This window comes from Pagrus major, chromosome 8, assembly GCF_040436345.1.
Source record: "Pagrus major chromosome 8, Pma_NU_1.0".
NCBI lineage: Eukaryota > Metazoa > Chordata > Actinopteri > Spariformes > Sparidae > Pagrus > Pagrus major.
The window spans coordinates 24,543,603-24,567,066 of NC_133222.1; the positions used below are offsets into that span (position 1 = coordinate 24,543,603).

The window sequence follows — 23,464 nt, forward strand, 5'->3', positions numbered from 1 at the left end:
GGCAGGTTTTTTTTGAGGAATAACGCCACTGTGTAACTCCACAAGAACGCCACTGTGCAACCATTCTGGAAAAAAAAACTGTAAAATGACTCAAAACATTAACACTGAGGCAGTGATCAAGTGTTCAAATCTCAAGTGAACATAGGCAGGTTTTTTTTGAGGAATATTAGCATTTCTGCTTTCTCTGCTGTCAGACGATTCCTCTTTTCATCTACGATGTTGGATGCAGTGCTAAACAGTCTTTCACTTTCCACACTCGTTGATGGGGCACTCAGGAACTTTACTGCAATAGCAGCAAGTTGAGGAAAGCGAGCATGGTTGTTTGCCCAGTACTGGAAAGGGCTGTCTTTCTCACTCACTGTTAGTTCTTTCAAATACATCTGCATTTGGATAACCCCTGCCTGGTTACCTCCTGTGGCAGTAGGTTCATCATGCTCTGCTAGAATCCTGCTGTACAGACTGCTGAAGCTGCTCTTACTTGTGCTTGGAGGAGAACCAGTGCTTGGACCAGCTTCCATGCGAGCAACCTTTGCTGCTGGCTCTGCCTCCGCTGCTTCTGGTTCATCAGCTGATGTCCTGAGCAGTGCTTGCTCCATCTTCTGAAGCTCTTGTGTCAGGAGATGTTTCGCCCCCCTGGCAGTTTCTCCACTTGCAAAGAATCTGAAACAAAAATGAAATAGGTTGAGTACAACTGGTTGCTGCTGCAAATACTGCATGCATGCTCACAGACTCTCAGACACACAGCATGATTTAACTTTTTCAGAAACAAATGAAATGAAAATGAAAATTTAGACAACATTAATAAAGAGGGAAATAATAAAAGCAGGCCTCACCTGTCCTTGTATCGAGCATCCAGTAAGGTGGCAACAGAGTAGAGAGGTTCACTTTCGATGCTGCTGAATCGCCTGCTGACAGCTTGGAGGAGCGTGCTTTTCATTGTTTTGATGCCGCTGTCAGTACTGTTCTCCTCGGCGAGCAGGCGCTTTAAAACGGTGACAGCTGGGATTACGTCGGCTGCAGTGGAGGTCGCCGAGCTGATCTTCCTCGTTAACTCCTCGAAGGGTTCCAGCACTGTCACTGTTTTTTCCAGCAAACCCCACTCGTTGGCTGACAGTGTTGCTGGCATGTTGTAGTCGGAGGCATATGCACAGAGAGGTCGCTTCTCTTTCAGAAGGCTCTTAATCATATAAAAGGAGCTATTCCATCTTGTTTGGACGTCTTGAACAAGACGAGCTGGGGTGGTCGTGATTTCTGCCCCTTGCATTTCACGCTGCAAATCTTCCAAGCGAGACTGTGCGAGTTGTGAATGCTTGAAATGTGCTACGATCTTTCTGCCGTTTGCTAATGCATCACTAACGCTGCGTTGTGAGATCAGCCCCTCGTGCACAACAAGCTGCAGTGTGTGGGAAAAACAGCCCAGACTAGGCACTGCCATGTCTTCCATCGCTGCCCTCATATTACTTGCATTGTCACGTAGAATTACATGCACTTTTTCCAGAGGGATCTCCCAGTGATTTAGCATCTCTGTAATGAAGGCTGCGATTGTAGCTCGGTTGTGTGAACCCCTGCACTTTTTTACCTGAAGCACCACACTACAGAGGCCACGTGTATCCGAGTCAACCCAGTGCACTGTGAGGCTTATCAGCGACATTGGGCAGACATCTGAAGTCCAAATGTCTGAAGTAAAGCTCAGGGATGAAACTCCTTTTAACTTCTGAGCTAACTTGTTTGACACTCGGTTGTATAGCTCGGGTAGCGCAGTCTCTGATAAATATCTCCTGCACGGTAGACTGTACCTGGGCTGCAAGTGTTCAATCAGGCCGCGGAAACCCACGTTTTCCACCACTGAAAACGGTTGGTCATCGAGTACGATGAAGTTAAGCAACTTCTCTGTGATTGCTTTAGCCTTCATGTTGTCTGCCGGAAGTTTTCCTTGCTTCTGAAACGATTCCAGAAGTGACTCCTGCCGGCTCCTTTCCTCTCTCTGCCTCCTTCCTAAAAAATCCTCGTGCTCTTTCGCGTGGTGTTTTTTTTAAATGTTTGATTAAGTTTGTCGTGTTGTATGTCGCGACGGCGCTTCCTCCCCTCGGAATGGCGGCTTTGCAAACATTGCATGTTGCCGTCTTGCTCTGCGGTGTCTCCAGCGTGAAATAACTCCAAACAGCGGACATGACGTGCTGCTAGCCGGCTGCTACTGCTAAATGCTGTTAGCTGGCTGCTAACGCTAGTGGCTCGGCGGGCTGCAAACAGCGGAATGGATTTCCTGAACGGGGGCGTGTCTCATCACCGTGCCTCATTGACACAGGCACACGCCTCCTTCAGGAAATCCGTTCCACAGTTTTGCAGCCACCTAGCAGAGTAGCCAACAGGAGTAACTTTTGGAATCATTTCAGCAGACAACAGTGAAAGCACATGTGTTTCATGGATCGGAAATTTGCGCAGGTTGGATCGAAATTTTCCGATCCGTTAATTACACTCGTATCGGTACCCGATACCGATACTGGATCGGATCTGCCCCATCCCTAGAATCGGGTCGAGGGAACAGGTGGTGGCACGGTTAGACGTGAGTGTGTGAACATCTTCAGAGGAGAGAGGGCTGAAGCAGGTAAGGCTGTCATAGGTGAGGGTTGGGGGAGGTGCTTTCTGGAAGGGCATAGGAGTAAATGAGGAGCTGATGTCTTTTACTTTCTTAGTGAAGTAAGTTGCAAAGTCATCAGCAGTGAGGGGGGAGGGAGGGGAGGGGAAGGAGGGGTGAGGAGGGAAGAGACCATGGAGAATAGTTTCCTGGGGTTGGAGGCAGAGGAGTTGATCTTTGACAGGTAGAAGGCAGATTTGGCTGCTGTTCAAGCTGTTGATGTGAAGTCAGAGAGGAGGTGGTGGTAGTGAGCAAGGTCATCAGGATGATGTGATGGGGGGGGGGTGACCGTGCTGGTTGGGAGGTGAGGGGACAGAGAGTGTTTAAAGTGGAGGAGAAGGAGGATAACAGAGTGGAGGGAGGGAGGGATTTCAGGTTGCGTCGGGTGGTGACTGTGCGAGGTGTAGGGGCGAGGAAAGTGGAAAGTGGTGGTCGGACACTGTGAGCGGGGTAACAGAGAGTGCCGAGGTTCTACAGGACCTTGTGAAGACAAGGTCAAGTTGGTTCCCGGCCTGGTGGGTGAGTGGAGAGGCGGAGAGTGTGAGGTCAAATGTGGAGAAGAAGCTGATGAATTCAGATGAGTGCAGCTTCTCTGGGGGGATGTTGAAGTCACCCAGGAAGACGAGTGGTGTGCCATCATCAGGGGAGCAGCTTAGGAGGGCATCCATCTCATCAAAGAAGTTGCAAAGAGGACCGGGAGGGCGATAGATCGCCACAATGTTGAGCTTGAAAGGAAGGGTGACAGAGACAGTGAGATGAGGAGTCCAGTTCCTCCACCTCGACCTGTTTGTCTCGGGGAGTGTGAGAATGAGTAGGCAGTTGAGAGGGCAGCTGGAGTGGCAGTGTTTTCTGGAGTGATCCAGGTCTCCGTAAGAGGCAGAAAGTGTCTGCAGGGAGGCATAGGCTGAAATGGTGTCCGCCTTCTTGACTGCAGACTGGCAATTCCATAGCCCCCCTAGTACTTCATGTTCAGTACCGATGGAGAATGTTGGGTAACAGAGATTGTCTGGGTTACAGCCTCAAGCAATGGGTCTCCAGTGAAATCTTCCCCTGTTAGATGTCCTGACTGGGATTGGGTGGGACTCATGGCTGCGATCTGTGGTGGACAGTGAGTTACTTGGACTTCCTCGATAGACTCCCACAGAGAGACTCCGTAAGTCTTTGTCGGCTGTCCTGACGCTGCAGCTGATGCTGTAGTGACTAGCCCATATGTGCTAGATTTACCTCATGCAGGCTTAGCTCCACCCTGCAATCAAGCCTATTCAACACACTTGACTTGGCAAAAACTCACTGATAGCTACTCAGCTTCAACAGTTTCACAAGAATTGACACAAAAAGTATCTAGACAAGATTAAATATTTCAACTAACTTTCCTCACAGAATGCCTAAACACTGAATCTATAATTTCTCCTTACTCACCAGCAGTAGTTCACAGCTTCCTTCACCTGGACAAAATGTATCTACACTCTTGTGTTGCATAATGACAATTAAAATAATCTTGATTCTTGAATAATTGTCCTCTTCACCTATATTTGTATAGACCTTCTTCGTGGTAGCAGGAAGAGCACAAGTGTAACTAATAACTGCATTCCATTCAGATGAGCTGGATCCGGGTTCCTAGTGTGCATGCTGCTGACGCCTCTTTCCAACCTGAGTAAGATAGACAATGAGCTACAACCCAATTCTAATCAGAACTAGCCGTCCTCTGAGCCTAAATTGGTCTTTATGTGGAGCCAGCCGCCAGGTGAGAGCGCAGGGACTGTGTACAAAGTGGAAACTGGTAGACCTCAGTTGTGTGAAGTGAATTTGGTGAAAGTACAGTGCATAAGAATGAAGTTATTGAATATTTTTGCTTTGAGATGTTCCACTTTGTAGACAGTCCTGGCACACTCGACTGACAGCCGGCTGAACATAAAGACCAAGTAATTTGTCCAGCTTGGAGGACTTGTTTTGATTAGCTGGCATTAGCAAGGAGCTCAGTTAGTTGTGCAGCTAAGTGGCCACAATGTGACCTCAAATAGCAGGGGAGTCACTGTGGGCAACCAGACTCAGTTAATCGGCCTCCAAGTGAACACAGCTGGACACCAGTCTAGCACTGAACACAGCTTCTGGGACCAACAGATGCCAGTTTCAAGACAGGGGATACAGTATGGAGGTAATTGACAGCGGCTCTGACAAGAAGACACAGCAGGCTGGGACAGGAGAGGCATGAAGCAACAGAGAAGAGAGAGAGTTGGACATCAGCGGCAATGAAAATGGCGTATAGAGCCAGAATATTTTCACATCTTACTCTGTGAACTGAAGATTTATTTGGACCAAACCAGAGGTGATTGTGGAAAGACAAACCAACACTGTTTTGGTGCCTTTGATTTAGTTAACGTCCAGTTTGACTGTGTGCAGAGGAGGATTAAGGTAGTCATGGGCCCCTAAGCTATTTTTTATGTGGGCCCCCCCTTATGCATCATGCTCTCCCAGAAAAAATGTAATTTTGCACCATGTGTAACAGTGCAAGATAATATTTGGCAAACATGATCCACACAGGTAGGTCAAATCGAATCGATGAGCTTGATTGGATGAGGTGACCCGTGTCTGCCCAATCAGTGCTGTTTTGTTTGTTTATTACCCCATGGACCAATAGAGGTCAATGAATTTTTCCATTATTGTACAAGTACCATAATTATACAAGTGTATTTAAATTTCTAAAAAATAATCTGACCAATTCAAGGACCCCTCCACAGGGGTGGAGCAGCAATTTTAAATGTGGGGGGGTTCTGGGGTAGCACATGAGCACCGCAACCACCTTTGGCCCCTGTTTCAGTCTCCAAAACTAATGCGATGCATTTCTAGATTTTCTTCACTAGGATATGCCAATAATATTGCATTCAAAATGTACATTATAGCACAACGCTCTTTAACCTGAGATATTATATATTCACAAGCAATCACATACCATGGTATTAAGAAATTAATGTATATGTCTTATTAAAGATCAAGTGTGAATGAGTGAAATTGGCAAGAACACTGTGTTCCTCCCTCTTCTCTTATGTTATCTCCCTCTCCTCCTCTCATGTTCTCCCCTTCTCCTTCTCTCATGTTCTCCCTCTCTTCTCCTGTGTTCTCCCCTCTTGTCTTCTCTCCAACTTCTCTCCTGTTCTCTCCCTCATCTTCTCCATGCTCTCCTTTGTCCTGACTCCTGAACTTCCCTTCCTCAGAAACATCCTACATAAAGAACTCAATGTTAATATTCCTGAACATGTAAACTTAGAACAAACAACCTTGATTTTGATTAGGAAACATTCAATTCTTTTGTTGTTCTTTTATCTGCTTTTTATTAATTATTTTACATATATTTTGTTGTTCTAATCTGTTTTAACTAATCTTTCATCCTAGCCTTTATTGTACTCTATATTATTTTATTCCTCTTATTATTTAAGATTTTAATAGTTTTATTGCATTTCATTGTCTTCATTTCTATTTTTTTCTAGTTTCTGAGAGCAGTAACAGGGATGAGTTGATGTAGGAGATTTTCTGCATTGAAAAGAAGGTTTTAAGCTCCAACAAATAGCTTTAAGTTACGTAAATGAACACCTACATGGCATTAATGCAAGAATATGAATGTACTACCATACAATTGAATTAGTGCATTTATGGATTGAAAGCTAGCTTTCTGTTTCCTTCCTGTCACATAACTCAAATTAAATGACAACTTGACTTGAAAAAGAAGTCAATCTTCTGCTGCCTCTTCCTGTTTGGCATTCCTAACAAAAAGAATAATGATAATGTTGAATAATATCAAAATCAGTGGATGTCTGTAGAAAACTATCTGTCAGTTACCATTAACTTTACCTGGCTTGCATTAACTTTTTTTGCCACCTGGCTTGCATTAACTTTTTTTGCCACCTGGCTTGCTTAATATTAGCGGACATGCCACAAAGCAAGACACAGTTTAGTTATTTACAGACACAATCCTACATTATTAACGAGTTAAATAACCGTTTCACACCTCTGCTCTGTTCGCTGTCTGCGGCAGTGAGTGACGGCAGCTCCGTGTTACATGTAAGTGTTTAGTTTCCCGGGGGGCAGGACTAGTGGGTTTGGTCAAATGGCTGTGATTGGCTTGATGGCTGTCAATCAATCTAACTTGGCCAATGGGTTTTCATGTATGGGGGACTGAGGTGCGCTCCATTTTAGTACGCTGGTACACCACGAGGGCGGGCAAACGGTTTAATACCTTAGGAGAAAGTCGGGGGGATGAAATCACCTTGTTTTAAAAGTCCCCCACGGCTGTGACGCCACGGCCCCTCCACACGTGGGGCCCCTAGGCTGCAGCCTAGGGAAGCCTGTGCATTAATCCGCGTCTGACTGTGTGTTATACAATGAGTTAAAGAAGCAATTAAGCTCATCTTAGTTCTGTTAAAGAGAGAAACAAATTCAGAAGGCGTACAATTGTACTTTTCTGTTTTGTAAGGAAAGTAGATGTAGGAGTTTGTTTTGTTTACTTATTAGACTAACTATTGTACTTACTGCTTCTACATCTCCCAGCTGAAACTATCAAACTATCACTTCTTGAGGTACAAAGTGGTGTTAGGAAACAGGACGGGCCAGGGATAGCTGGTTAGCATGTTAACTTCAGTAGACATCTCTGTAAACACAGTACATAGACGCCTTTGACATAACATCAACATTGTTGTTTCTTCACACTCTGACCATAATGTTAGTTAATTTTTTTAAACTAAAATTCCGGCCATATCATACAAATTTCTCCATGAAATGCTATAATCTAAATTCAGTAGATTTAGGGGAGTTACGTGGGAGTAACAAAGGAGCAACAGGAGCACCGGGATTGAAACCTTCGATTGTGGTAGAACCTTGGAGAAAACTGTTGATAGGAATTACCTTGGCTCTCAACCGGCTGGCTGTCAGCAGGTGTAGCAGTACCGGCCACGACGATGCCAGCATAGCGGCTGAGAGTGGACATGGCAGAGTGGCTGATGAAGGGATGCAGGCAATCTTTGTCTCGGGAAAGAATTCGAACTGTTTCTAGACAGGCCAGTTGACAGGAAGGTTGCAACTCTCTGTTCAGGAACCTGAGCACCAACTCCCCCAGATGCTGCAAATGTAACAGGTTGGAATGGTCATAAAGATTCAAATCTTATAGGAAATATAACTACAACTGATAACATAATGCTTAAAATTATATTTAAAAAGTATTTTACTTTAAAAACCATATACTGTATCTGTATTCCTATGACAAACAGCTCAGATTTCTCCACATACTGATCACATGTGAATAGGGATTCAATCCAGGCCTATCATTGGTATCTTCAGATCTAAATTTCACATCTTGGATGTGTTTAACCAAACCAAAACTTGATTGTATTTTCAGATTTAAACTGAGCATGTTTATGCAATCTGAAAACAGATTTTGAATATTGGGTGCTTGTTTATTCTGAATTTGTGAACCCTAAAAATATACAGTACTCTGCATAAGTTTTAGGCAGGTGTGAAAAAATGCTGTAAACTAAGAATGCTTAAAAAATGGAAGCGTTAATAGTTTATTTTCATCAATTAACAAAATGCAGTGAATGAACAGAAGAGAAATCTAAATCGAATCAATATTTGGTGTGACCACCCTTTGCCTTCAAAACAGCAACAATTCTTCTAGGTACACTTGCACACAGTTTTTGAAGGAACTCGGCTGGTAGGTTATTCCAAACATCTTGGAGAACTAACCACAGATCTTCTGTGGATGTAGGCTTCCTCAAATCCTTCTGTCTCTTCATGTAATCCCAGACAGACTCAATGATGTTGAGATCAGGGCTCTGTGGGGGCCATACCATCACTTCAGGACTTCTTGTTCTTCTCTACGCTGAAGATAGTTCTTAATGACATTGTTTGGGGTCGTTGTCCTGCTGCAGAATACATTTGGGGTCAATCATATGCCTCCCTGATGGTATTGCATGAGGATAAGTATCTGCCTGTATTTCTCAGCATTGAGGACACCATTAAACCTGACCAAATCTCCAACTCCATTTGCAGAAATGCAGCCCCAAACTTGCAAGGAACCTCCACCATGCTTCACTGTTGCCTGCAGACACTCATTATTGTACCGCTCTCCAGCCCTTCGGCGAACAAACTGCCTTCTACTACAGCCAAATATTTCAAATTTTGACTCATCAGTCCAGAACACCTGCTGCCATTTTTCTGCACCCCAGTTCCTATGTTTTCGTGCATAGTTGAGTAGCTTGGCCTTGTTTCCATGTCGGAGGTCTGGCTTTTTGGCTGCAACTCTTCCATGAAGACCACTTCTGGCCAGACTTCTCCGGACAGTAGATGGGTGCACCTGGGTCCCACTGGTTTCTGCCAGTCCTGAGCTGATGGCACTGCTGGACATCTTCCGATTTCAAAGGGAAATAAGGTTGATGTGTTTGTCATCTGCTGCACTAAGTTTCCTTGGCCGGCCACTGCGTCTACGATCCTCAATGTTGCCTGTTTCTTTGTGCTTCTTCAAAAGAGCTTGAACAACACATCTTGAAACCCCAGTCTGCTTTGAAATCTTTGTCTGGGAGAGACCTTGCTGGTGCAGTATAACTACCTTGTGTCTTGTTGCTGTGCTCAGTCTTGCCATGGTGTATGACCTGTGACATCAAACTGTCTTCCACAACCTCAACATTGTAACAGAGTTTGGCTGTTCCTCACTCAGTTTTAAGCCTCCTACACAGCTGTTTCTGTTTCAGTTAATGACTGTGTTTCAACCTACATGTGAAATTGATGATCATTAGCACCTGTTTGGAATAATTGGTTGATCATACACCTGACTATAATCCTACAAAATCCCTGGCTTTCTGCAAGTGTACCTATAAGAATTGATGTTGGTTTGAAGGCAAAGGGTAGTAACACATAAATATTGATTTGATTTAGATTTTTCTTTTGTTTGCTCACTTTGCATTTTGTAAATTGCTAAAAATAAACAATTTATATTTTTGAAAGCATTCTTAGTTTACAGCATTTTTTTTTGCACAGTACTGTATACGCTGGAAGCTTTTGAAAATTCCCACACTGAAATTGACTATTGAAATTTCAAAAGAGGGGAATCAGACCACATAATTTCAGATGAATCGTTTAAAGTAAAATAAAGTTATTAAAAGTAAAATATTTCAGTGCTTTAAATTCAGTGCTCTATAAATCTGCCTATCTTTATGACCATATTCACTTACATATTGATTTCACCCAAGGGTGATTATTTGTAGCATTCAACTCAAAATAAAACTATAATAATATTAATAACTGTAGCTTCAGTTATTATTATTATTATTATTATTATTATTATTATTATTATTATTCCTCTTATTAGATCATTACAAACAAATTAACCAGGTTGTAGCATAAATTGCTCAATAGATTTTAATGGCTTCTTTCAATAGTAAACTGATTGCAACTTTGCTGTCAAATCTATGAGAAAAGGAATACCAGACAACTGCCACTAATTATAATGTTCACTCCACATTACATTATGTTAAGAGTATTTTATTATTATCCAGAAGAGAAAGTGATGTAATTCAGTTATTAATTACACCAGTTATTATTCTATGCACTGTACCCTACATTGCAACAGTATAAAGAAGAAGAGGAAATGGTGAGGTTTACAATAAGTTGTCCCTTGTCTGACCCTGCCAGTCAAGGGACAACTAAAAACTCTTAAATCACTTACATCTCTGGCAGATGTAGTGCCCTAATGCAGACAACTAAAAGTGGCACTGATAAATGCGTCAGCTAAGCTGATGCATAACACCTTCCTGCAGTCTGTAGATGCATTTTCAGTATGTGCACATATTGATACTGAACAAACTGAACTTACCTTTCTCTTTTGCCTCAAGACCCAACCACCATTTTATCCAATACAGTCAGGCTGGTTTGGGACTATCTCCTGTGCACTGGATGAAATGCTTCCTAAAAGCTCAGGAAAGCAGCTGTGCATGGCTCTTTCTCAGAGGTGGGAAATTTATTCCAGCATGCATTTGCCAAAAACAACAACATAGTCCTCATCTTTTAAGTTGTTTCTCTACCCCTAAGACTTCAACTTGTTGATAGTCTGGATTGAAATAATACTTGTGAAAACACTGTTGCTTGTTCCATAATAGTTTGCATTCATGTATAGTGTCATACTGAAGCCAGGGCACGACTAAAAACTGGTTTCAAGGAGGCAAAACAGAGACATCAGCAGAGACTGGAGAGAGACCTCAACACCAACAACACAGGATATGTGGAAGGCCATCCAGAACATCACATGCTCCAAGAGCAGGAGCACCCCAATCACATGTGAGTTTAGTCTGAGTAAAGCTGCTGTACTGGATAACACCCCTGGCTGTGTACTAAAAACATCACTGTCTTCTGCGTGAAGACAACAGCTGATGTCCATGTATCTAAAAAGTCTGCAGTGTCCTTCCAGCACATCAAAGATAATATACCAGCCAGCCTTGACCCTCACCAGTTTTCTGTGGCAAAGAAGTCCTTCTCAAGAACAGAAAATACTTCAGGAACCTTTGAGAGAAAATTATCTCAACTAAAGAGATATTTGTAATATGTTGGGAATACCTTTCTGTCTTCCTCTTCTTCCTTGCTGAATGTGAAACACTGGTTCATCTGAAGGTAGGAAAAACAGACAGCACAAAGAAAGACGTGAGTGAAAAAGTGCATTACAGAAAAACAGAAGAGACAAGAAGACAGTAAGGAAGTGGAAGAGGGGGAAAAGGTAGGAAAAAAGAGAAACATTGGTAAATCTTGAAGGTGTGAACAAAAAAAGAGGACACATCATGTAAAACAAACTATATTTACATTTTCCTGACAAGCTACTGTGATTTTTGTGGAGTACATAACAAGGAAGCAGCATGATGTTGATGTGGTGCCACAAAACCTCTAACAGAGGTGATCAGAGTGAGGGGCTGGCTGTACTCAATGTCTGATTTTGACACTGATCAAATTTACATCCCATTTTCTACCCAGCACTTTTTTTAAATCATGTTTATCATGTATCACAGACATTGCTAAACAACTGACAGTTTGCCAATGGATTTCAACTGGACTGGTTGGGTGTGTGAGATGTAGCTGATGACTGGAGTAGCTGATGCTCTGTAGCAGTTTTATTACAGAGAGATGTATGACTTATATGCCCAGACCATCAACATACTTTTGAATTATTCATTCGATAAACAGTTTCCTCTATTTGATTCTTTGCATCCCAACAAATATTATCTTAAAATCAAGCAGAAGTGCTAATGGCTTAGTCTATTATAACTGAACAAATCACCAAGATGTGGGAGGGCTTTCTAGCTGTCAGGAATATTTGTATACACATGGTCCAGAATATTTCATCCTCTGGTGGAGATCTGGACATGGATCTTAGGTAATGTTGGTGCTTAGGTAATGTTCTCACCATCTACTACAAAAATTCCATCTGGTTGTTTAGTCATGTTGCTGCTGATGACATCATACAATTCCTGCAGTGCATTTTTGAGTTTGCAACTGGGGGAATGTACACAGCAACAATAAAAACACTGATGAATTCTCTGGGCAGATAAAAGCCAATCACTTGAGTATAAAAAGATGCTTTACACATCAGATTTATTATTACAAGGACATCTGTCACGTTCACGTTTTTGGCATCGCTGACTCTGCTCTAACCTGGTTCACATCATACCTGACAAATTGCACCTTTCAGGTCATGTGGAATGGCTCCTTGTCCAAACCCTGCTTTCTGGAAACTGGTGTCCCTCAAGGCTGAGTACTAGGACCACTTCTGTTCTCACTATACACTAGATCACTAGGCTCTGCAATCACATCACATGGATTCTCTTACCACTGTTATGCAGACGACACCCAACTGTTCCTCTCTTTTCCCCTATCCTTCGACACCCAAGTTGCAACACGCATCTCGGAATGTCCGGCAGACATCTCCACTTGGACAACTGCACACCACCTCAAGCTCAACCTTCATAAAACTGAACTCCTATTCATCCCGGGGAAAGACTGCCCTCGCATGGACCTGTCAGTCACTGTCGAGGATGTCACAGTATCGCCTTCATCGACAGCGAGGAACCTGGGCGTAATCCTTGACGACAGACTATTCTGCACCCCAACATCACTGCTGTGGCCCGATCCTGCAGATTTGCCCTCTACAATATCCGCAGGATCCGGTCTTTTCTCACAAAAGACGCAACGCAACTCCTGGTCCAAGCGCTGGTCATCTTAGACTAAGACAGATTTTATTGTCATTCTGTGAGCAACAAATGAACACAGAACGAAATTTCGTTTCAGAGGCTCAGCATAGAATTAAAATAAAAGTATATCAAAAAATACCAAAATAAGAAAATAAATATCAAAAACAGAAACATACTAAAAAGTGCAAATTATTGATAGTGACATAGTTGAGTTAAGAATAGATGACAATTTTCACTTAGAGTTCAGCAGTCTGATGAAATGGGGGGAAAAAGCTGTTATAGAGCCTTGTGGTCCTGCACCGAATGCTACAGAACCTCTTTCCAGAGGCTAGCACGGAAAACAGTCCATGGTGAGGGTGGGAGGAGTCTCTGATAATATTCCCAGCTCGGGACAGCAGCACTTGGGAGTAATGTCCTGAATGGAGGGGAGAGAAGTCCCAATGATCTTCTCCGCTGTCCTCACCACTCTCCTCACATTCTTCCAGTCAGAGGCTTTGCAGCTTCCACACCACATGGAGATGCAGCTGGTCAGGATGCTCTCTATGGTGCTCTTGTAGAATGTAGTGAGGATGGGTGGGGGCAGGAGGGCTCTCCTCATCCTTCGCAGGAAGTGCAGACGCTGCTGTGCCTTCTTGACCAGTGCAGCAGTGTTCACAGACCAGGTGAGGTTGTCTGTGATGTGCACCCCCAGGAACTTGGTGCTGCTGACCACCTCCACAGCCGTGTTGTTGATGAGAAGTGGAGCGTGGCTGGGCTGCTTCTTCCTGAAGTCGACAATGATCTCTTTGGTTTTGTCCACATTCAGGATCAAGTTGTTTTTTCTACACCATCCCACCAGCTGCTCCACCTCCTCCCTGTAAGCCAGATCGTGGTCATCCCTGATGAGGCCCACCACTGTTATGTCGTCCGCTAACTTCACAATGTGATTGGTGGTAGCCCTTGGGACACAGTCGTGAGTCATCAGAGTGAACAGCAGGGAGCTCAGGACACAGCCTTGAGGGGAGCCTGTGTTGAGGGTGATGACACTGGAGGTATTCTGACCGACCCGCACTGACTAGTCTTTCAGTGAGGAAGTCCAGCAGCCAGTTGCACAGGGGGATGCTGAAGCCCAGGGGTCCCAGTTTGTCTACCAGATGCTGTGGAATGATGGTATTAAACGCTGAACTGAAGTCCAGGAACAGCATCTGAACATTAGTGTTTTTCTCCTCCAGGTGTGCAAGGCTCAAGTGAAGAACGGTGGAGATGGCATCCTCAGTGGAGCGGTTTGGCCGGTAGGCAAACGAAGGGGTCAAACGTGGCAGGGAGTCTGGAGGTGATGTGCTCCTTTACTAGTCTTTCAAAGCACTTCATCATAATAGGAGTGAGTGCGATGGGCCTGTAGTCATTTAGTGATGTGATTTGAGGTTTCTTTGGCACTGGGATGATGGAGGCAGTTTTGAAACATAATGGGACTTTGGCTTGATCCAGAGAGGTGTTAAAAATGTCTGTTAGGACACAAGCTAGCTGATCTGCACATTCCCTGAGCACCTGCCCAAGTATGTTGTCAGGGCCCAGAGCCTTCCGTGTGTTGACACTCCTCAGAGACCTTTGCACCTCAGCTATGTCAAGGCAGAGTGCCTTTTCATCCTGGTGGGGAACAGTTTTCACAGCAGGAGGGTTGTTCAGTGCCTCAGACCTCCCAAAGAAGTTGTTTAGTTCATTTAGGAAGTCCACGTCATCGTCACATGCAGGAGGGGCAATCCTGTAGTTGGTGATAGTCCGTATGCCTTGCCACATATCCCTGGTGTTAGCGGGATCATGGAAAAAGTCTTGGACTTTTCGACTGTGAGCACGCTTTGCTAGTCTGATGGCACGGTTCAAGTTGGCTCTTGCTGTTCTCAGTGCCATCTCGTCGCCAGACTTGAAGGCTGAGTTCCGTGCCATTAATCTTTTATTTCCCGCCTGTATTACTGCAGCTTGCTCTTGGCTGGACTCCCAGCCTCTGCGACCAAACCATTGCATCCAGAATGCTGCAGTGCGCCTCATTTTCAGTCTACCCAAATTCTCCAATGTGACCCCCCTCCTCCGTGACCTCCACTGGCTTCCTGTTGCAGCCAGCATCTGATTCAAGATGATGGTACTAGCCTTCCATGCCGTCAACGGAAATGCAACCATCAACCTCCAGACACTGGTCAGACTACACGCCCCAGCGCAAGCACTTTGCTCCACTACATCAGCTGGCCGGCTGGTACCGCCATCACTGAGAGCAAACAAAGGTTGCTCAGCGAAGTCACGACTCTGTTCTGGCGCCTCAGTGATGGAACGAACTCCCGACCAATGTCAGGACAGCAAAGTCACTTGCCAAGACTCAAGACTCACTTGTTCAGACTTAACCTCGATCCCGCATAGCATCCCTTTTTCTTTGTTTTTTTAAAATTTCGTGATAAAATGTAGTCAAACACTGAGTTTTACTCACAATACTCTCAGCTCTTAATGATGCAGGCACTGTAATGTCTAAGCTCCCTCAATTCAGGTTTCATTGTGTTGCAGAACACAGCTCCATTTACATCTACCTGCTCCAAAACCCACACCGTTTTGTCCTTTGTTCACTGTTAAGTTTGGTGTTTTACTAGTTACTTAAATCTTTGTCATTCTGATTCCTTTACATTTTTTGTCAACTCCTGCATGGTTTCAGCTACAGAAACCATTCAAAAATCAATCATTTTCAGGAATGGTGTGCTTGTATTCAACTTTTTAAAATAATACGCTTTTTTCAACAAAGTTTTGCCATAGAGACTGAATGGGAGGCACATGATCTCAAGGTTGGCGGCTCAAAACCTGCCTCAGGCTACTACTACAATCGTTAGTATGACTGCTGCTACTACCACTACTACTACTACAGCCTTTATACTACTGCTACTACCACTACTGCTATTACCACCACTACTACTACTACTACAGCCTTTATACTACTGCTACTACTACTACTACTACTACAGCCTTTATACTACTGCTACTACCACTACTACAGCCTTTATACTACTACTTCTACCACTACTACTACTACAGCCTTTATACTACTACTACCACCACCACCACCACCTAAACTACTGCTGCTATGGCTGCTGTTATTACAGCTACTACAGCCTTCAATACCACTACTACTACAGCTTTTACAAAAACTGAGTATAAATGTATTTGGTGGAACTGTGCAGCACTACTATTAGTAGTGGAGCAGCCCTATTTCAGACCCTCAGCAGCCTGTGATCACACCCGCTGCACTGTGGGAAAGAGGATAAATGTTTCATGAAGCATTGGCCATGTGTTTAAATCTCCACCTCCCCATTTCAAGAAAAATGTCCAACATGCAGTATCTAAAAACTTCACCTATGCATACAGGTTTGATTGGATGATTGAAAACACCTGTAATTACTTTTGCTGCTCAGTGGCAAAATGGGTTAAGTACATGGCTCATAATCAGAATGTCAGGGGTTCAAGTCTGCATCCCCTCATTAAAAAAAAATTCCAAAGTAGTTACAAACTTCACACATGCATACACGTGGTGGATATAATTTCTCCTGCATCTGAGCAAAGAGCTCATGATCCCATGGTGAGTGATTCAAATCCTCAGCTTCTCACTTTAAGAATTTCCAACATATAGCCAAACTTCACACATGCATACACATGGTTGATTGGATGACTGATTACACCTGTAGCAGTGTCTGAATGTTTTTTTATATATGTTAAACAAGTAGAACCTCTCTCCTTTATAAATGTTAAATGCATTCAGTTGTGCCACGATTGCACCTCGTCATGTACGCCGAGGCCAGATCACAAGTTAACCACACACACAGAACAGCCATCTCTAAAAGAAAAAAAAAAAAAAAAGATCAAGAATCGAAATGAAACAAAACGTGACCTTAAAGGAATAGTTCACTCTAGAATGAAATTCAGTCATTATCGACTCACCGTCATGCTGATGAGAAGTCCGGTGTAGTTTCTTATTCCTCAAAGTGCAGCTGGAGACCTCCCTACCCTCCTGCAGCAAAAATCCATATAACGGGCGTCAATTGTGCCCGAGAGGAAAAGGTCCATAAACTCCACTAAACTTTGTAATATTCCTCCATACTGCTCGTCCACTGCAATCCAAGTGTCCTGAAGTGGCGACATCCAGAGTTTACTCAAAACGACGTCATTTAGTACATTTTTCTAGCCTAAACAGTCACTATGCTATATCTGCCTGGAGGCACGCTCCGCGTTCACGCGAGTCTCCCTCACAGCCGATTGCACTACGGAAGCCGCGCCAGACAAGATGAACGAGACTCGCGATAGATACACACCGGTATTTACATCCTGCTTCAAACACAAGAGGGATCTGCCTGCACTAGTGATTTGAAACTTTGACACTCACAGCTGGATGTAAATACCGGTGTGTATCTATCGCGAGTCTCGTTGATCTTGTACTAAATGACGTCGTTTTGAGTAAACCCTGGATGTCGCCACTTCAGGACACTTGGATTGCAGCGGACGAGCAGTATGGAGGAATATTACAAAGTTTTTGTGTGGTTTTATGGACCTTTTCGTCTCGGGCACCACTTACACTCGTTATATGGATTATTGTTGCCGGAGGGTAGCCCCGTGGGTCTCTAGCTGCACTTTGAGGAATAAGAAACTACACCGGACTTATCATCAGCATGTGGGTGAGTCGATAATGACTGAATTTTGTTTTAGAGTGAACTATTCCTTTAAAATCAAATCGAGGATTTGGAGAATCGTGACACCCCTACTATTTACATAGCGTGGCCGCTGGGCGTGAAAATGACAACCGCATTGGTGTGCCACTGCACCGAGCTTAAGACGAGAGCCCATAGACTTTAGGGTATTATCACACCTTTACTGGTGCCAACAAAATGATAGGGAACAACAGGAAGGGGTTCACAAAGCTTTTTAAAAAGGACTTTCTAAAAACCTGAAAAGTTTTGAAACCAGGGAAAAAAGAGTGATTAACTGACTGCTTTCAATCTCAAGAATAGAAGATAATACTACATTCTGCTACACAATACAATCAAAACTGTGTTTCCTGCAGACATAATGTTATGTAGCGCTTACTCTCTCTCTGAGACAAACACTGCTTTTGTCTCCCCCTCCCTCTGTCACAGACAAACATAGAGTGTCCTGCTGTGTCTCTCACTCCTTCACTCTTACCTGGGACCTCTCTCTCTCCATATCTCTTCATTTCCTCTGCAGCTGTCCGTCAGAAGTAGGCTTTAACTGCAGCTGAGTTTGTTTTAAAAGTAACTCTGATGTTGATTTGGACATCCAAATTCACACAAATATCTTTGAAAAAAACAAAAACAAACATTTGCTTGGTTCTCACTGAGAAGGTATTTTTTGTTTTCTCAGTTGCTGTTGATAGTCACAAATACAAATTACCCGAGCACCAAGCTCTTGAACTAAGCCTCACCGTTGCTTTCTTTATCTACAATTTAATATTGCTGCATTGACTTAGACCTACAAACAAACACGTACGTCATAAGTGTCCAGTTACTTTCCGGTTACCAAAAATTAATCCACACCAGCCAGAACCCAGAATTCTCAATGGCAGTGGTATAAAAAAGTAAATTCACTCACTGTGCATATTATGTGTGCCTTGATTGATGATGTTTAATAAGGTTTAATGATTTTTGAGACATTTATGTTGTTACGTTCTTGTAAAGAAAATGTAAATGCTGAATAAACCAGAGCAGGCTAAAAACAGAGGAAAACTGTACATACCGAGAAAGGTATATAATAGAGACCATGCAGATTATAGACCCTAGTCTGCTGTAACACTAAGCTCCTCATCTCTGAGAGCTCTATAGTACAGTAGGATTTGACCGGGCTGTAGGAGACTCTATTTGTGTATCAGATAATCTAATCCTATTGCCTGCAAGATCAGCTCCCACACAGCACAAATCTCTGTGGCTGAGAGAACCATGAAGCAGCGCTCACCTGGCTCGCATATAGCATGTTGTTAAGGTCAAGTGGCAGATTAAACATATGAAGCACACCCACTTTGAGATTAAGGATTCTATTTTCATGAATCCAGTGGCTCAACATGGCATAGATCGCAGTCACAGGCCCTGCCCACTGAATCCAGGCATGCTAAAAGCACTTTTTGTAGACAGGTTTGCCCAGCAGATATAGGGTGGGACCCAAATGAATACATTATTATACATTATAGATTGGCGTGTTAGATGTTGAGACACTCGTGGCCAGAGCCATATATATTTGTCTCCTTTCCTTTAATTGTTTCTGGATGATTTTCTTACTATAATGTCTCCAGGTCAAGAAAAGAGGTGGGGATGAAATTGTTGACATGCCCATCTATACAGTTTACAGTTGCTTGCTTGCTGTCAAAGCATAAGCTAACAAGCAGCAAGTGGCGCAGCATGCTTCACAAACAGTTTCTAAGTGCCTAATTGTTGCCTCACAGGTTTGCCCTACCTTGTTTATAGAGGTGTTTGACTTGCAGCCATTCCTCAGAAATGAAAAAGTACCATTCCCTTCTTTCCCTGTTTTTAGATTAAAGAAACATTATGTTTTACCTTAAAATAAAAGTTACAAAATCATTTTAATGTGACAGTGATGTGTGATGGCTGAATGGTGTCTCTGTCTCAGCCACTCAGCCCCCATCACTTGTTTCTGAACTACGTAACTTCGGTGAGCAAGCTTTAGCATCTCAGTGAGCAGCGCTTTACAGCAGTACACCACACACAGTAGGTGTAGGCCGATTATCAGTTGCTGATTATCATTATTCAGCATTTTTTCGATTATTGGTATCAGTGATTTTTTCTGTCAGCTTGCTGATAAAATAAACATATTTAAAAATGTGTCCACAACACTATCTGATTGGTCATACGTCACAATTAAAAAAGTCACAAAAAGATACAGAAGTATCTGCTGCCATACCACCAGACTACAGAGCAGCTTCTTTTCCTCAGGCTGAGACTCCTCAATTCATCACCAACACTCCACTCTCTTAACATGGTTATCTGTTTTCTTTTTTTTCTTATGTAGAATAAAGGGACTTAAACTCAGTTTTGTTTTACAACCCTGGTGTTGTAAAATGACTAATAAATTGACTGTACATACAATCGTAGTCAAAAGTTTCCATCCACTTGTAAAGAACATGTACATCACAGTAGTCTTCATTTCCAGTGATTTCTACATCTCTCATTTTTCTGAGATGTAGTGAGAGGAACACAAACTAATTTGTCACAAAAACATTCATGAAGTTTGGTTCAATAATGAATTTATTATAAGTCTTCTGAAAATTCAGTTTTTAGTCTTCAACTAAATTTGTTGGCTTCCTGGCACAGACTTGTTTCTTCAGCACAGTCCACATGTTCTGATGGGGTTCAAGTCAGGACTTTGTGAAGGCCACTCCAAAAGCTCAATTCTAGCCTGATTTAGCCACTCCTTTAACACTTTTGATGTGTGTTTGGGATCATTGTCCTATTGAAACACCCAGCTGCACCCAAGAGTCAATCTTCTGCTGATGATTTTAGGTTTTCCTGAAGAATTTGGAGATAATCCTCCTTCTTCATTATTCCATTTACTTTCTGTAGAGCAGCAGATCCACTGGCAGCAAAACAGCCCCACAGCATAATACTACCAGCACCATGCTTGACAGAAGGTTTGGTGTTCTTGGGGTTAAAGGTCTCACCTTTACTCCTCCAAACATATTGCTGCTCATTGTGGCCAAACAACTCAGTTTTTGTTTCATCTGACCACAGTTTTCCTCCAGACCTGTAACTGCTTTGAAATGGCTCAAAGTGACTTTCCTGGCTTGTTCAAATCAATAATGTGCTCTTTCAGATCAATGCTGAGCTCCTTAGACTTTCCCATTGTAGTGTTTGTGGCTGAGTCTAATGGCTGTGTCAAACAAGCCCTTTTAGGAGTAGCTCTGGAAATGTTTTGTGGACTACAAAACTTCACTCGTCTTTCCATCTGCACGAGGGTGAGTAGATAATGACTGAATTTTCATTTTTGGGTGACGTTATCATTTAAACTTTGATGGATGCACCTACCCAGTGTTTTATTTTGTGGCGCTTCACCAAAGTCTTATATTCCAACTGCTGAATACCCAAACGTTTAAAGGTAGCACACACACACACACAAAGCAAAGGTCCCTGTAAACCTGAACAACTAGCTGCAGTGGGGGCTCCAACATCACTGGAACATTGCTCATCATAGGCGTTATCCAAGTGAACTGACCACATCTAAATGGTTACAGGACAGCTCAACCTTCAAACAAGGTCATTATGACTCTTTCTGAGAAAATATTAAATCTTAATAAATTGAAATATGACAGTCCTACAGTGAAAATTCCTGCGACATTCAGCCCAGCTCTGCCATTGCTGCTGGTTGTTTGTAGAGCTCCGCCCTTATGATACTGTGAAGTGAAGTGATTTACCTAATTAAAAGATGATTGACATCTGGCACAGGCAGACTATTGGTGAAATTAGTCTTTAATTGACAGAGGATTGTAAGCCTCTGATTGGCCAAGTTAAAAAATGATTGACAGTTACTGCCCCCATTCGAAGTCTCCATTCTGCAGACACACACTACTCAAAGATGTTTGCGTCCTGTCCTGAAATATATCACTTATCACTGACTTTAGTCAATGTAGAACATTTTAACTGTATTATAAACCTGAATAACGTGGTGCCGCTCAGCCTTGGTTCAACTTTACCCAGGGGCTACTTGCAGTATTGCAGCATAAAATTCCCCTGCAGCTCAAAAGACATTTTCCCTATACAGCACCATTATAAAAGAGAGGTCAATTATGACTCTTTTTTCATTTCTTTTAATTTTTTGGTGTATGTGTCAGGTGAGAAATTCTCATTGGACTGAATAGGCACCATCTTTGGAATCACTATCTAGCTCTTATCATAAATCAGCGCTGTAAATCTGTTTGCTAACATGATTGCCATTTTAACAATATAATGTAATAATATGCCAATGTTGAATTTAGAACATCTATGTTATGCTGCCCCCAAGTGGCCAAAAAATGCAGTTTAAAATCCTCAGTACTGTATAAATAATCCAGGGAAAACCTATGGACACACTGTGTCACATATGACTGTCACGGTATTTGTTATGCCAACAAATGCTGTTTATCAAAGGTAATGCAATGACGACATTGTGCTTTCTAGCTATATTAATAATAATCTTGTGAATTGGATAATCTACACTAACTACACTACATTAACCAGCCATGGTTTCCCCTTAAAAGGACAATGCAAGCACCATCATCATCATCATCATCCTGAAAAGGTGTCTGTAACTGACCTAAAGCTGGGACAGAAGCTATTCTACGTCAGCAAAACAGGCAATTTAACCAGAACATGTGTGTATAATAAACTTAGTATTTCTATCCAGAGAGTACGTCTTATGCTGCTGTGCTAATGTTTACCTCCTTGTTGAAGCTCAGAAGAGCCGTCAAAACAGTGTCTTGCTCTCCCGTCTCCATTTTCTCTATGATGGCATTTACATCCATTTTCATCGTCATTGAGCTAGCTGCAGCTTCCTCCTGAATTCACCGTCAGAGCAGCTCTCTGTTTGCCACTTAGACCGTATATAAACTCTATGGCTGTCACCACCCACCAATGACGGCATGATGTCTGAATCCCCACCAGCCGGCGAGAAGCGATTAACGGAGAGGATTTATGCAAACCAGGTGCTGCGTTCAGGTGCTCCAGGGAAGGACGGACAAAACAAAGTCTCTGGTTAAAATATTTGCATATTGTTCGGAAGTGCAGTTAATCTTAAATTTCAGATGGTAATCTCGAATTTACTATCTTTTGTTTAATAACAATAACAAAATGATAGCAATCACAACAACGGCAATATATTAATATTAATAATAATAATAATAATAATAATAATAAGAAGAAGAAGAAGAAGAACAACAACAACAACAACAACAACAACAACAACAACAACAACAACAACAACAAGAACAAGAACAAGAAGAAAAAGACGGAGAATCACCATGAGACCCTGCGTGGTCCTTTGCTCTCCTTCAAAAGGATACAGCTCCTCCTATTGGGGTAAATCTGTTGTGCAGTTTTGGATAACCTATAATCAGCACACCTGTGTAGTTTCACTGTGATTTTGACAGAATACACACTGAAGAAGGGCGTCCTGCCCGAAACGTCCGTGTGGCAAGAATAAACAGTAATAAACAATTCCGTCTTGTTCTTGCTCCTTCATCTCTTCTGTCTCCATGTCATTGTCTATTTATGCAACCTACTTTTTTTTTTAATTATCAGAATCAGAATCAGATATACTATATTAATCCCTGAGGGGAAATTGCTTGCGTTACAGCTGCTCCCATTCAAAATTCTTAGAAAATATGCAGAAAAATAAAAACTATATATAAGCCAGAAAAATAAAAATAGAATAAAAATATAAGAAATGTACATTCTACTGGAAATATATCTATATATAGCTACAGTGTAATAAATAATGCTACAGTTGAAATTACAGTGAAGCAGTCCTTGGCTTGGCAGTTAAATCCTTGTTCTCATTGTTCTCATATGTACAAAAGAAAATCCCACAAGTCAAAGGGAAAGTGAGAAGAAAA

The 23,464-nt window shown here is 42.6% G+C and overlaps 1 protein-coding gene across 1 annotated transcript in view; it reads right to left on the reverse strand.

Annotated features, from left to right (window-relative positions):
- Positions 1 to 22,400, reverse strand: part of ric8a (RIC8 guanine nucleotide exchange factor A) — a 38,058-nt gene extending 15,658 nt beyond the window's left edge. The window contains exons 1-3 of the mRNA XM_073472400.1: positions 22,292 to 22,400; positions 11,231 to 11,278; positions 7,532 to 7,745 (exon numbers count right to left, since the gene is read on the reverse strand). Coding sequence (XP_073328501.1) covers positions 7,532 to 7,745; positions 11,231 to 11,278; positions 22,292 to 22,387 — 358 coding nt within the window. The 5' untranslated portion in view covers positions 22,388 to 22,400. The remainder of the gene's footprint in view (positions 1 to 7,531; positions 7,746 to 11,230; positions 11,279 to 22,291) is intronic.
- Positions 22,401 to 23,464: the final 1,064 nt, after the last annotated feature.